This window comes from Galleria mellonella, unplaced genomic scaffold (assembly GCF_026898425.1).
Source record: "Galleria mellonella isolate WM207_F2 unplaced genomic scaffold, CSIRO_AGI_GalMel_v1 utg36, whole genome shotgun sequence".
NCBI lineage: Eukaryota > Metazoa > Arthropoda > Insecta > Lepidoptera > Pyralidae > Galleria > Galleria mellonella.
This window is the reverse complement of record NW_026442086.1, coordinates 7,041,193-7,057,367: the sequence shown is the minus strand read 5'-3', so window position 1 is coordinate 7,057,367 and position 16,175 is coordinate 7,041,193. Positions and strand designations below refer to the sequence as shown.

At 34.2% G+C, this 16,175-nt stretch overlaps 1 protein-coding gene across 1 annotated transcript in view; it reads right to left on the bottom strand.

Annotated features, from left to right (window-relative positions):
• Window positions 1–15,474, bottom strand: part of LOC113520710 (lutropin-choriogonadotropic hormone receptor-like) — a 41,432-nt gene extending 25,958 nt beyond the window's left edge. Inside the window, exon 1 of the mRNA XM_052897247.1 lies at window positions 15,110–15,474. Within this exon, the coding sequence (XP_052753207.1) occupies window positions 15,110–15,158 (49 nt within the window). The 5' untranslated portion in view covers window positions 15,159–15,474. The remainder of the gene's footprint in view (window positions 1–15,109) is intronic.
• Window positions 15,475–16,175: the final 701 nt, after the last annotated feature.

Genomic DNA, 16,175 nt, shown 5'->3' with positions numbered 1-16,175 from the left:
TTGATTTTTTAAATTTATTTTTAAATTATAGTAAATATCCCATTCGTGTTTCAACCGTGAAGCAGTTGTGTTTGCATGGCTGTATTTCAGTTTGAAGGGTGGGATATGGCGTGAATTTACTGGGTACAGAGGAATAACATCTGAGTCCTCAGGAATGGCACCGCATGGGGGGTATCATGGGTGAAACAGTATACTCTGTTATGTCCATGGTACTGCTCATGTCTATAGGCGACGGTTACCACTTTCCATCAGGTGGGCTGTCAGCTTGTTTGCCATTCTAAGTCGTATAAAAAAAATATTCAGTCATTTAATAATATTTCTTTTAGCAATTAAGGGAGAAACTAATGAAACAGAAACAAAAAAAGTAATTATGATAAACACACGATTCGTATTCTAGTTATTCGAATACTGAGTATCCGAATGTTATGTATTTAGTACTGAGTATTCGAATAGATACTTAACAGATATCCGAGTCAGTCTGATCTGGCATATCAGTGTTGCTATATATCATTTGGTACATAGTAAAACAAAAATTTAAAGCAATAATATTATTGAAAATATATAAAATTTACAGCTTGTATTACTTATTTCTGTATTAGTTTATATTAATATTTTGCAGTAATCATTAACAGTTTATAAATAATCACAGTTACCGTAGCATAATATTAATATATGTAGTCAGGGGGGAAAGGGATTGTTAGTAATGGAGACTGAGAATCCCATTGCTAGCAATATATCCAACCAGGTCGACCTCCTCGCGGTTCTTCCTAGAAACTATCATGGTTAATTCCTGATGAATTCATCGTGATGGGCTAACTGGCCTGTTTTCATTCTCATCTATCACCCTTCACTGGTGCTCCGCCAGCGTATCCCGTTAGCGCAGGCGGGGTTACCATACCATTTTCCCCCATGGTAAACCCCGACGTAGATTTGTTTTTATTAAACTTGACTGTCAGAATTTCTCGACTTTGAATCCAAATAAATATATCTTCATTTCAAACGGAATTTACTTTGATAAACAAAGCCTTTACGAGATTTACTTATCAAAATAAATTCCATTACGCACGTACTGCGGTTTGTTTGAGGTAATGTTTTTAGGTATTGTGTGTAATCATTCATTGCTAGATACACATGTATAAGAGAGTTCAATCACTTCAGACTTATGCTGGTACATATGGATGATTCGTTATTTAACAAAATGGTAAATATAAGATTTAAATTGATTAATTAAAAGGACTTTGAGAAAGAAGCCCAATGTATAATTTTTTTTAATGGATGATAATGGAATGGTTATCCCACCCGCGCTATCGGTATACACCGGCGGGGCACCAGTGAAGGATGATAGGTGAGGATGAAGCAGGTCAGTTACCCCATCGTGATGAATTCAACAAGAATTGTTCACGATGGTTTTCAGGGGGAACCACGTGGAGGTCGACCTAATAGGGCATATTACTAGCAATGGGGCTGTCAAACTCCATTGCTAACAATCTCTTTCCCCCCGCCCAATGTGGACAGAATTTAAGAAACTAAAGTTCCCCAAAAAATATAAAGTGAAAGAACAATTTTAGACTTTGTATGATGCAATAGTCTATGGGGGAGGGTTATGCCCAGCAGTGGACGAATAATGGCTGAAATGATGATAATACCATAGATGTGGCGTTAAATATTTGAAAGAAGTTTTTATTGATCTGGATATGGGTAAATTGCGTAACTGCATTACTTAATTTTTCGTTCTCTACACTCAATATATCTTTTTTAATGAATTATTGAATGAAATGAATGAATAATTGACTTTTGCCAAATTTCGATTCTGAGGTTCTTTCATACAATTTATATTACAAAACATTTGGGCAATTGACATAGTTGATATATTGTTGATAGTAATTTCGATACAGTTTAGTATGGAGAAAGACAGACATCGTTCTGTCAAAAACCTGTTAGACTATGACAATCTGTCTACGCATACAACAATATCTATCGGGGGAAAGGGATTGTTAGTAATGGAGACTGAGAATCCTATTGCTAGCAATATACCCAACCAGGTCGACCTCCTCGCGGTTCCCCCTGGAAACTATCATGGTTAATTCCTGATGAATTCATTACGATGGGCTAACTGGCCTGTTTTCATTCTCATCTATCACCCTTTACTGGTGCTCCGCCAGCGTATCCCGTTAGCGCAGGCGGGGCTACCAAACCATTGTCACTCATAAAAAAAAAACAAAATCTATGAGAAAAATAAAAATATGTTTTTTTTTATGTTTTACTAAGCAATTTTTTCAATAATTAAAATCTTTCCTCGAAAAAAAGATAAGTGAATAGGTCCAGTCGTTTTCGAGTTCTTTTCTTAGCCATATTTGGCAATTTATAATTATTTACTAATATATATATTTCATTTAATGTCCTTTCCATAAACTTATGTATGATTAGGTTCCAGAATGAAACTATAAGCTATCTGATATATATATATAACTGTTTAATTCCTTTAAATAAATAAATACGTTTAACTATTTATTTTATTTATATATAAATATATATGTTCAAATCTATATTATATTCGATATCAAACATCGTGACTCCAGCATTCGCTGATTGTTGACTTTGGCACTTAGAGGACAGCGTGAGTAACTCATTATTTAGATGCTCTTGTTGTCGATATGCTGACAAATAACTAAGAATACGCGAGATATGGTTTTATTATATTTTAATACATATATTTATACGTTTAATACATATAACATGATATTTATGTACAATAAACAATAAATAATTTATATAGACAGATAAATGGTACATTTATTTGCTAGCATCTTAATAAACTTATAAACTACATAGTATGAGTATAAAACAAAGTCGCTGTCGCTGTCTGTCCGTCCCTATGTAATGTATGCTTAAATCTTTAAAACTACGCAACGGATTTTGAAGTGATTTTTTAATAGATAGAGTGATTCAAGAGGAAGGTTTATATGTATAATAAATGCATAATATTGTAGAGATAAATAACTGACTGATAAATTTACAGGTTTCTAATGTGATGTCGTAAATAAACACATTTTTTTGCGCTTACATTGCCAACACTGGCAGAACCCCACGAGATAAATCAAAATAAAGTACTACAGAATTGTATACCTTATAAAGGTTAACAAAAAAGTCCGCGATGGTATATGTCTATCTCTTAAGGATAACCCACAATAACCATTTTCCGGGAAAAATGGCTTATTTACGAAGAGATTTTAAGCAATACAGCATTAATTCTTATCCAATTAAGTACTTTAAATAAATTATCCATTTAATATAGATCAATATGGCTCTTTACAACATGTAATTTAAATGAATATTTCCGAAGATATTACAGATTTAAAATGCAGGGACATAGCGGTACGGTGGTACCGGTTTGGCCGGCGGCGCGGCCGCGGTTCGTCCTATAGTACTATATCATGTTCGTATTGTCTACTAACAAAAAAGCTGTAAACGTTGTTTACAAGGACATTCTGTGGTAGGTAGGTATATTTAGTATCAGCATTACACCTGTGCGAAGCCGGGGCGGGTCGCTAGTAAATTATATAGATACAGAATCAAGCCTCAAAAACGGGTCAACTTTTTGTCAGCTAATTGTCAAATTAGTTGACTTGTTTTTTTTTATCAGTATTCTATGTACTTTGCGAACTGTTCATATGTATGGTCATGTATCATAAATTCCTTGACCTGTCAATTGACTGAGAGCCACTTGATATGTTAATAAGATTCCTCACCATAGTCTCCATATGACTAATGATCTCTGTAATACTGTACATCGGTTACCCTTGAGACCTTTGGATACGGGTTTGTCTTTTAAATATTTTATACTCTAATGTTATTGAAAAATTTTTATTTTTATCTTCAATTTTATATTTATCAAAATATGTCAGACACAATGGTATTGCTGCGCGTGCTTTTGGGAACATTTTGTAGGGAATAACTGAAAATTAAGCAAACTAATCACTATGATATTGCTTTTTTATAAATACACTGTTTCACTTTAATTTTTGCAGTTTTGCCATTTGCTTCTGCAAATCAGCCATGTTTGCGTTGATAAGAAGCCATTGACATCAATATGGCTGCCAGGAGTTCTAATAACACATGACGATAATACAGTTTTTATGTTTTTATATTGTCGATACCATTTTTCACTTACCATCTTGTTTGACGATCTTGTAGGTATTTATAAAAAGAAAAAAAAAGCTCTGAAATAAAAATTCCTTTGCTATTCAGTGTGTTTTACAATAAAAATATGATTCATAACTTTATTATGTGCTTTAGATAATTTACAATGCTGCATCATACTCGATGGATTCCCGCCTTTCGGTACTTACTGACGCTAAATCAGCTTGGAGTACTGTAAAATTATTTGTGGTTTATATTTGTATACTTTATAGCTATTTCCCCGTTGATTTGAAACGGATTTAAATAATATTTGGTACATGGATAGATTATTTTTTTTTTTGTTATTTAGCACATAGGATAGTCTATGTACTTATTCTCGCGGGCAAAATATGGCGTTCATATGGCTCGACATAGAATAGGCCACCCCTCTATTTCCCATGGATGTCGTAAGAGGCGACTAAGGCAGGACGAGAGATAGCAGAGGCTTATGTTCAGCAGTGGACAGTTAAAGGTGATGATGATGATGATGTTAAATGGAACAGTAACTTCGCCTGCGCTATCTACTATAGCTATATATACTGATGGTGCACCAGTGAGAGATGATGAGGAAATAGGTCAGTTTGCCCATAGTGACCCTGATAGGGCATATTGCTAGCTATATATATATATATATATATATATATATAGCTTGAGGTCAATGACTCAGTGTAATTTTTAAACAATTCTTAACTAATTAATTGTTCACTTATGGAAATATATGTGTCCATATGGTCCAAATGCGTTACAAAGCTTTATCATTAACACTATTAATTGAAACGAATCTTCATTATATATATATATATATATATATATATATATATATATATATATATATATATATATATATATATATATATATATATATATATGAATACTGTATAAAAATATCTACAATATATATTTATATTGTAGATATTTTTATACAGCAATCGCTAGGATCAAAACATCCGTAAAACAAGAACCAATAAATTATTATTTCATTGCGGATGTATCGTAATAAAATTGTCGATCGATCGACATCAATTCAAGGAAATAGGTTGCGATATGACGGATCATTACTTGGTAATAGTGTACATACAGGATGAATTCGAAATTACTTGTGTGCTTTCAAGTAATTGTGTTACCAGTAAAACTGAAAATTTTTCAATAATATAAAAGAAAATATGGCCACCTCTTCCTTTCCTGTGTGTGTCGTAAGAGGCAACTAAGGGAATTTAATAGTTAAGGTCTGTCAATCATAGCAGCGTCCCTTTTTAAACATCACCAGAGTCTAACTGCAGTTGTCAATTCGCATGCTAAGCGTGACAACTACTGGCAACCCCCCAATAGGGAGAGGCCTATGTTCAGCAGTGGACGATAATGGCTGATATCGTCAAACGAAAATACAGTGCTATACTACCTAACCGTTTCATTTGGGGGGAAAGGGATTGTTAGCAATGCAGTTTAATAGCCCCATTGCTAGCAATATGCCCTATTAGGTCGACCTCCACGTGATTTCCCCTGGAAACCATCGTGAACAATTCTTGTTGAATTCGTCACGATGGGCTAACTGACCTGCTTTATTCTTATCTATCATCCTTCACTGGTGCCCCGCCGGTGTATACCGATAGCGCTGGGGTTACCATTCCATTATCACCCATTAAAAAACCGTTTCATTTGGTACATTAGCTTTTTGCCTGTTACTTCATATGAATGGATTTCAAAAATAGGAAAACCAATGAAATAGATGGCGTATCAAGATAAAATATACAAAAGTTTTTAAGTTAAACACTTGGGAATACAACTGTGAAAATCGCATTGAATTTGATACAGTAGTTTTGGCGTGATGCCTGATAAATACATAGTCAAAATTTCTAAAATTGTGTTTTTTTTTATTGTTAGGAAGGTAAACGAACAGACGGTCAACCTGACGAAAAGCGGCTACTGTAGCCCACGAACAATTGAATCCGAGTGGAGCTGCTTGTGCGTTGCCGGTCTTTGACATTTATTGATCTTATTAAGACCTTTTATATTATATATTTTTTTTATATTTCCCATGTGCAGACATGATTTAGTTACAATTTTATTATGTTAGTAAGTATTCTTTATATTTATTACGACTAATTCATAAAAGAAGCCAAGTATATACCGTGGAGTTAATTTGCGAGGGCGAGGTTGGATTACACGTTATTATTGTCTATCTGGCTCCACAAAGCTTCATATTTGTTTGTCTGTTGACGTAATGTTTTCAGCTTGAGGACAATGACTCAGTGTAATTTTGAAACAATTCTTAACAATTAATTATTGTTCACTTATAGAAATATATGTGTCCATATGGTCCAAATGCGTTACAAAGCCTTATCATTAACACTATTAATTGAAACGAATCTTTATTATATATATATTGGTGAACAGGAACACCACAGCAATCTTAACAAATACATTTTTCTATTCTAACAGACCACAGAGTAAGCAATTACAACAGATATTTGTTTTTACAGATACATATTTACCTTTTAGACATTGACAACATAAACTTCTTAGATAAAGACTAAATTACATTTCCAACAACTTTAACAAATTAATTATTCTATGAACATGATCTTTTTTCATACAACAATTATTTGACTCTAAAAATATATAATATTTTTTGTATATATCTAGTTACTAGCGAAAATTATTTCCATTTCGTTAGTAATAAGATATCCACCACGGTTACACACTGGTAGATAGAAATTTTATTTTTTATACAACTTAGAATGGCAAACAAGCTAACAGCTCACCTGATGGAAAGTGGTAACTGTCGCCTATAGACATGAGCAGCACCATGGACATAACAGAGTATACTGTTTCGCCCATGATACCCCCCATGCGTTGCCATTCCTGAGGACTCGGGTGTTATTCCTCTGTACCCAGTAAATTCACGCTATATCCCACCCTGCAAACCGAAACACAGCCGTGCAAACACAACGCTTTAACAATATAATAATAATTTATATCTGACAGATGTAGTACCGATTTCTTTTTATTCTTGGTACATTACGTAACCAGGTCCGGGTGTCAAAGCTAGTGCTAAACAGTTCTAATGAGGCACACAAACACAATATAATGTGGTTACGTGTATCTTGTGGGCAGTCATCGGTTAAGTCTGTAGAAAAATAACAGGTGGGCGATTAAAAAATTACAAAAAAAAAAAAAAAAAAGTCCACTCATACTCTTACTAGCTCCAAAACCTCTATTAAGTTCTTTCTATCTATTCCTTTAGTACTATTTTCCTATGTTCTTACTTCATTTTCCTCCTTCGTTCTTTTCTTTTTCTCAATGTCTTCTACCCAAAGAATGTTTGGAAGAGATTGCTTAACGATAAAGCCGCCTTTTGTATCACTTCTCATTAAAATTTCATATATTGATTATTTTTATATATAGTGCAATAAAGTATAAATAAATAAATAACAATGTTAAATAGATATCTCATCTTGTATTTAGGTTTTTTTTTTCTTTTATGGAGAAAGAGACCCGTGCCTAATAACTCAACAAAAACGAACAAAAACGTTCAACAAAAACAGAGATGGAACGTTTTTGTTATTTTTTTTTTTTCAAGTCCGAGAAAGGTTATCGTTCATTTAAGAAATGCCCCAATAAATTTATGAATTGCACTGGCTAATTGTATTGTCCATAATACAGTTTTACAAGGCTAATAACTATAATTGATGATAGCACTATTGCTACAAAGACAGCGATGCGATACAGTTTAATTGCATTAATCCAGTACAATGTACTCATACAAAAGGTATAAGTAAATATGTATTGTCATGCTAATAAATACCAAGTGATTGATAAGCAGTAGGACGCTCTCAGAGTGAAATGTCCTTAGACTAAAATGTCGTATCCAGTTTTTTTTATGTGAAAATTGTATGGTAACCCCGCCTGCGCTAACGGGATACGCTGGCGGAGCACCAGTGAAGGGTGATAGATGAGAATGAAAACAGGCCAGTTAGCCCATCATGATGAATTCATCAGGAACTAACCATGATAGTTTCCAGGGAGAACCGCGAGGAGGTCGACCTGGTTGGGTATATTGCTGGCAATAGGATTCTCAGCTTCCATTACTAACAATACCTTTCCCCCTTGTCGTATCCGGTTGGAAGGAGACGGCGAAAAACCGCTCTGTAAGTACTTCCGCAGAAAGGCGAGGGAAAGAGGGCTTTTGTCCAGCAGTAGATATTCATCCACTGCTGGACATAAGCCCCCCCATAGACTGATATCCATTGACTCTCTGCAATGTATTTCAGGTCCTCACTCCATCTAGTAATTAATTTATTATATACATTAATTGTTTATGTACATTATATTATATATAATAATTACATTTTCGAAACTCATTCATTAGGCTATCCAGTAATTGTTTATCTACATAAGTGTATATAAGGATGGAGAGGGTGCCCATCCCATGTGAGAAGAGCTTTTACCTATGCACGAAGTCAATAGGTATGTTTGAGAGTGCATAAGCGTCTTTTTTAAGAGGCTAGACTTTTCCTGGAATATAATCCCTTGGGATGGGCGATATATAGCAATACCTATATATTTCAGTTACAATATCTATATATTTTAGTTAAAATATCTATATACTGATTCAATAACGAATATCCAAAAATAGACAAAAAATAAAAAATAGACCAGAGGGAGACTTTGTACAAAAGTCGTTTGCTTGGGTACCTTTGTCGTATTCGTGTTTCAACCGTAAAGCAGTTGTGTTTGCATGGCTGTGTTTCGGTTTGAAGGGTGGGATATGTCGTGAATTTACAGGGTACAGAGGAATAACATCTGAGTCCTCAGGAATGACAACGCATGGGGGGTATCATGGGTGAAACAGTATACTCTGTTATGTCCATGGTACTGCTCATGTCTATAGGCGACGGTTATCACTTTCCATCAGGTGGGCCGTCAGCTTGTTTGCCATTCTAGGTTGTATAAAAAAAATATTGAATAACAGACTTTTAATGTGTTCGAAAATAGACTTTCAAGAAAAGAGTATATTCCTTTTTAAAAAGCCCGCAGCACACCTGCAATGCCGCTGGTGTTGTGGGTGATCATGGGCGGCGGTACTCACTTACCATCAGGTGAGCCGCAAGCTCGTATGCCCCCTGTGTTGTAAAAAAAAAGACATTCGACCGATATAATGAGTATTAACCTTTTTTTCCGCCATCAATCCGTCAAGAGGTACCAAATATATAGAATTTAGATCAGTATCTTTATTACCCATGTTTAATAAGCATATCTATGTTTATCTATCGAATATGAAATAGCTATAATAACTACTGAATTTGCGATATATATTTTTTATACTTATTTCATTTATGCGATTCGACATGAAAGGCTTTTCCCCCTTGTTGTGATGTAGCCAACTCACGTGTCAAGGCCGATAGAGGTCGGTCAATCGAGCAGGTTGTATGTATACAGCGAAATATATAGTTACGGATCTGCAAAGATTGCCTTATCTATAAAAAAATTACATTGATTTTACAACTTAAATCTTATCGCGTAGGTAGCATCGAAACCAGTGGAAAATAATTTAAACAATCTACTAGTTATAATCTGATAGTTATGAAAGTTAGAATAAAAAAGAATATTTCTATTAACATCCCATATTTTTTTTTTATGATGCTGTCATTGTGAGGTGCGATAATTTATTCAGAGTTTGTTCTTTTCAGTTTCGGTTGTAATGTTTTATGTATTTGTTGTAATGTTTTGTGTATTTGTTGTAATGTTTTATGTATTTGTTGTTAAGCGTGTTGAGTCCCCCATCCAGGAAATAGGTATTGGCGACCCGCACGCATGCTAAAGGTAAAGGAGTTAAGGGGCCGCCTGAAAATCAGCGCTGTATAGGTACATCTCGCTGGAGCTATACATATATAGCAACAGCTAAGGCGGCTCCTATTACCAGCAACATTAATTGTTTTTTTTTTCTTGTTGTTGTTTTAATTTTTTATTTTCTCAATACTGGTAATAAAGGTTATCTATCTATCTATCTATCTATTTTTTTATTATCTTAAAGGCAAAGGCAACAGCAGTTCTAAGTCATAAAAAGTAAGTTACTATAAGTATGTACTCTATGTTTTTTTTTATGGTGATAATGATATGGTCACCCCGCCTGCGCTATCGGTATACGCTGGCGGGGCACCAGTGACAGATGATAGGTGACGATGAAAGCAGGTCAGTTAGCCCATCGTGACAAATTGCACTAGAATTAACCACGATGGTTTCCAGGAGAACCGCGTGGAGGTCGACCTGATAGGGTATATTGCTAGCAATGGGGCAGTTAGACCCCATTACTAACAATCCCTTTCCCCCATGTACTATATGTATAATCGCCTTGTGAAGGGGAGGGAAGGAATTGTTAGTAATGCGGATTACTAGTCCCATTGTTAGCAATATACCCTATCAGGTTAACCTTTACGTGGAGTCCCCAGGAAACCACCATGCTAAATTCCAAGTGTATTCATCACAATGGGCTAACTGACCTGTTTTTTCAATCTTACCTGTCATCCCTTATTGTTACCTAGTATACCATTAGCGCGGGCTAGATTGCCATTGCTTTATCATCCAATAAAAAAATAACGCGGTGTGGTCCCGGCACAGAATGGACCACCCTTTCTTTTCCCGTGAGTGTTGTAAGAGGACATTAAGAGAACTTAATGGTCTAGGGATGGGCGGCAGCTTCTCTCTTAAAACATCACCAAACCATAACTGCATTTGCCAATCCGCCTGCCAAGAATGGCAACTATTGGCTAAATCCCCCAAGGGGAGGCCTATGTACATCAGTAGACTAGCTAGAGCCATGGCTAAAAGAGAACTCTTACAGAGTTAAGCTCGCCTATTGTACACTTTCATTTTCCCGTGTTTTTGATGTGCCAAGTACTAGAAAAAAGGTTTTATTTAACAATCCAATTTTAATAATGTGTCGGTCTTATAATAATGTTCAGCGTGGTGGTGCTCATCAAGTTGGCGAAAAACTTGATGATGTCAGAAGTTCAGCAATTTTCGTCACGACGTATATAAAATAATACATATTTTCCTCTGTAATTAATAGATAGTCTTTTTTGTTGTTACATAAATGGATATTATATACAAATCAGAGGGAGACTTTGTACAAAAGTCGTTTGCTTGAGTACCTCTGTCCCATTCGTGTTTCAACCGTAAAGCAGTTGTGTTTGCATGGCTGTGTTTCAGTTTGTAGGGGCGGGATATGGCGTGAATTTACTGGGTATAGAGGAATAACACCTGAGTCCTCAGGAATGGCAACGCATGGTGGGTATCATGGGTGAAACAGTATACTCTGTTATGTCCAAGGTACTGCTCATGTCTATAGGCGACGGTTACCACTTTCCATCAGGTGGGCCGTCAGCTTGTTTGCCATTCTAAGTTGTATAAAAAAAAAGTAATGTATACGCTTGGTATGTGTGTGTATATGTATATATACATATACATATGTTATTATACATGTGTTTGTATTTACATCTTTATAGTTGTTTATGTGTAAGTTAAATAATTTTTTGTTGTATAAATTATATTGTATTTACATACTTGTTTAGCTGTGTGTTTATGTTTTGATCATGCTGTGTACACATATTTTTGGAGGGTTAGCTTGAACAAAACATTATTGTACTGTATAAATTAATGTAACCATGTTAATTCTCTGTAATGTGTACCTATTGAAATAAAATAAAATATAATTTGTGTACAATAAAGTATAAATGAATGAATGAATAAATAAATGTTTTATCGTGCATACTGAGTTATCTGTGGCGTCGGCTGCCTATATTGCACTGGACAGTCGGCAGTCGCTTTGTTGCCTTGTTATCAAGTATTAAGATGCCACTAATCTATCAGACACGACGTGCCAGACGCCGTTTGTCTTTCCAATCGTTTTTTTTTTGATGGGTGAAAATGGTATGGTAACCCCGCCTGCGCTAACGGGATACGCTGGCGGAGCACCAGTGAAGGGTGATAGATGAGAATGAAAACAGGCCAGTTAGCCCATCATGATGAATTCATCAGGAATTAACCATGATAGTTTCCGAGAAGAACCGCGAGGAGATCGACCTGGTTGGGTATATTACTAGCAATGGGATTCTCAGTCTTCATTACTAACAATCCCTTTTCCCCTTCTTTTCAATCGTTTGCACACAGCAACAATGAATTTATTAAACAACTAATTTGAAAAATATGTCAATACTATCGGTTTCCGCCCGCGTGAATCGTTGTATAAAATATTCTATGTCATCGTCAACATTTCAGCCATTATTCGTCCACTGCTGGACATAGGCCTTCCCCATAAACTGCCATAATAAACGGTCCTAAGCCACTTGCATCCACTGACTGACTGCTTCTATGTATTAAAATATAATTTACCCATGTACCAAATTTCAATCGAAATCCGTTCAGCCGTTTAACATGATCGAGTAACAAACATACAAACATCTTTACAAACTTTCGATTTTATAATATTAGTGGTATGAATTTTTTTCCATGCAACTGCCGCCTGATAGCACAGGCGGGGTCATTGTTAATGCAGTTGGTGGAGTCTGGCGGAGTTCCAGTGGGTGGATGATAGGTGATGAATGAAAGCAGGTAGTTTTACTCACTGCGATGAATTCAACAATAGTTAACCACGATGATTTTCAAAGGAAACCGCGTGGAGGTCGACCTAATAGGGATTTTTTTAATGGGTGATGATGATAGATAACCCCGCCTGCGCTATCGGTATACACGGTATAGAAAGTTCTCAATTCGACTATCGACTAATTATATATCTAATAATATATAATATAATTCGAATATTTTTATTTAAGGAAGGAGCCGAGTGGGCCATGCCTACCACTGGATTGATTGGGGTCATTCTTTCGTAGCGTAACACAGTATATTGGGGGAAAGGGATTGTTAGCAATGGAGTTTGACAGCCCCATTGCTAACAATATGCCCTATTAGGTCGACCTCCACGTGGTTCTCCCTGGAAACCATTGTGAACAATTCTTATTGAATTCGACGATGGGCTAACTGACCTACTTCATCCTCACCTATCATCCTTCACTGACGCCCATCGGTGTATACCGATAGCGCGGGTGGGGTTACCATTTCATTATCATCCATTAAAAAAAAAACAGTATATTTTATCTTAATTTTTTATTTATTTTTTATTGACCACATTACAAAAAGAATGTTTGGTGCTAAAGACGGACTTTATACGGTTAAAACCACAGGATACAATTAACAATAAGCGATTGGCCACATATATATATATATACCGTCGCTCTACGAAAACTATTACATCGACATATCCGTGCAAATATCATAGATCATAAAAAACCTATTAGAATTATAATCACGAGCTCTGTTTTATTTTGTTATCTGTGTAGGAGGAGGTTTACTTTTAACAGAGGATTTAATTTTAGAACAAATATTGATATACATAGATACAAATGGAATTATGTAAATAAATTAAAAAAAAAAAGGTTTTATTTATTTTATTTTACGGTGTATTGACACGGTTACACGCAAAATAGATTAGAATATACTTTATTTATATTGTACTTGTTATATATGATATTAAAATTCCATGTACACACACACATACACATACACACACTCATACACTATTTATACATACACATTTATAATATTTTATTAGTTATGGGATTAGTATAAATGATATAAATGTGAAAATGAGTTTATTTACATATAAAGGTTTTATTGATAGTCTGCTAGCCTGTTTCGCGGAAACCTTTCTAGTAAATTCCTAGTCTATTTATTAAGGCGAACTGAATTAAATTTTATTTATTTGTAAATTCCTGGCATATATAAATGTCCTATATAAAAGATGCAGTCATACTTTTATTCTCTATAAATTCTGCACTAATTTGTATAATTATATAATTTGTATAATATATATAATCCGGATATTATTTTGTTCTTTTTTTAAAATTATGTGTATCATTTCTCACTGATAAACTGCTAGCGTAAAGCAACAGCGCAAGCAGTGTTACCATTCCATTATCATCCATTAAAAAACCCTGCCTGGCTTCATTAATTAAGATCGATGTTGATCTTACCCTACGTACTTCTATTTCTAATGTTGTAAACAGAGACAATTTTATTTATGTATTTATTTGAATTGCTTGATATCCTTTCGTCATGTAATATAAATATTTTTTATGTATTTATTATACACAGAAAGTAAATGAATTACTATAATTTTAATGGATAGATGTAAAAACTTCTCAAATCGTATGGGAAACTCATAATGACTTCCTTATATAATATATACATATATATATTTTAAAACTATCTTACATTGTTCAAAGTATAAATCCATGTGTATATATATATATATATATATATATAATATATATACATATACAATATATATACATATACACATGGATACAAAAATATTTATATTATACGACGACAGAATTACAAGACGACAGAAGTTTAGTTACGGACGGACTAAATAATGTCGCGTCATATGTGTATAGGATGCTATATAATTTTACAAGTAATTACTTATTGTTTGTTTATGCAACTTAGAATGGCAAACAAGCTAACGGCCCACCTGATGGAAACCGTCGCCTATAGACATGAGCAATACCATGGACATAACAGAGACTGTTTCGTCCATGATACCTAAAACCTGTAAATTCACTGCCATATCCCAATCTTATTTTAATGTCTATATATAAAAATATTACAGCTTTATGATTCCATCTACTGATTCTGCATATTATTCTGGATGATTTTTGTGGTGCAATTAAGAATAATAAAAAAAATATTACAAGGAGCCACAGATAAAGGATTATTTATTCTTAATCTAAGATACATAAAGAGGTGTCGTATCTGAGGTTTTATATCCGGCAATTTATGAGTCACTTGAATTATTTTTTAATCACCTTACCTAGTAAAAAGAAGCATACAGCGAAAATTTGCAATTTCCAAAAATACATTTTGTAAACGGCGCCCCCTTCAAAGTCCTTTTATCGTCTATAGAAAACGCCGTAAAATTAATGTTCGAATTCAAATAATTATTTTACTGCACTCATAATTTAATTTATTTACAACACTTCATCATATTAGTAAAATAGTCGTGACGTCCTTTTGTACCACTTTTTATCAAACGTCATAAATTATCGTATTAGTTTTTTTTTTCACAAAACATTAGCGCGGGGTTCCGTCAATTTTCATAGTGATCTCAGATAAGATAGTGTGCGTGTGAACGCTTTTATATGTCGCGAAAGACTGCCGGCGACTCAGAATCGTACAGTCTTCAGCGAGCTGTAATTCAGACGGTGCATTGTGTATTTCCTGATGAATAACATGAAAGAATTATTTGGACGCAGAGAAATTTATCGTGCCCCCCAACAAAACTTCATAATTAAAGAAAAATTATGTCTAAGAATTATGTATAATTTTTCGTTCTTCTTTATAATTATTTATCCAAAGGTTGTCTGCAAGAGAACGTTTTTAGCGATTAGGCCGGCATAATTTTCTCGATTTGCTATTTTCTTATTTTTTTTTTATCTAAATGTTTGCTAATGTTTGCTTGTCTGTTTTTTTTTTTTAATCTAAATGTAGCGATCTACTGTAGTTTTAAGGAAGAAACAATAAAGAGTATCTATGTCTTTATAAATGAACCTTAAAAAAACATAATAAGATTAATAGAAATAAGAATAAAAATTAAAATAATTTCTTGAAAAAATTAATCTTTATAGCGACCAAGTTATATCGTTGTATGATAAACAAATAATAATATTATTGATACGAAATATTGTTGTTGGCAGTTATTGGCAGTTTCTGTGAGTTATTTACGTTTTGACTGTATTATATTATTCCATACGTTATAAATTTTATCTAATATCAAAGTGAGTTTGTTTGTTTGTTTGTCTCCCCTTGGCGCCTTAATGGCTCAATTAATCAACATATAAAATTTTGCACATTGGTAAGAAATTATATCATCGTACTAT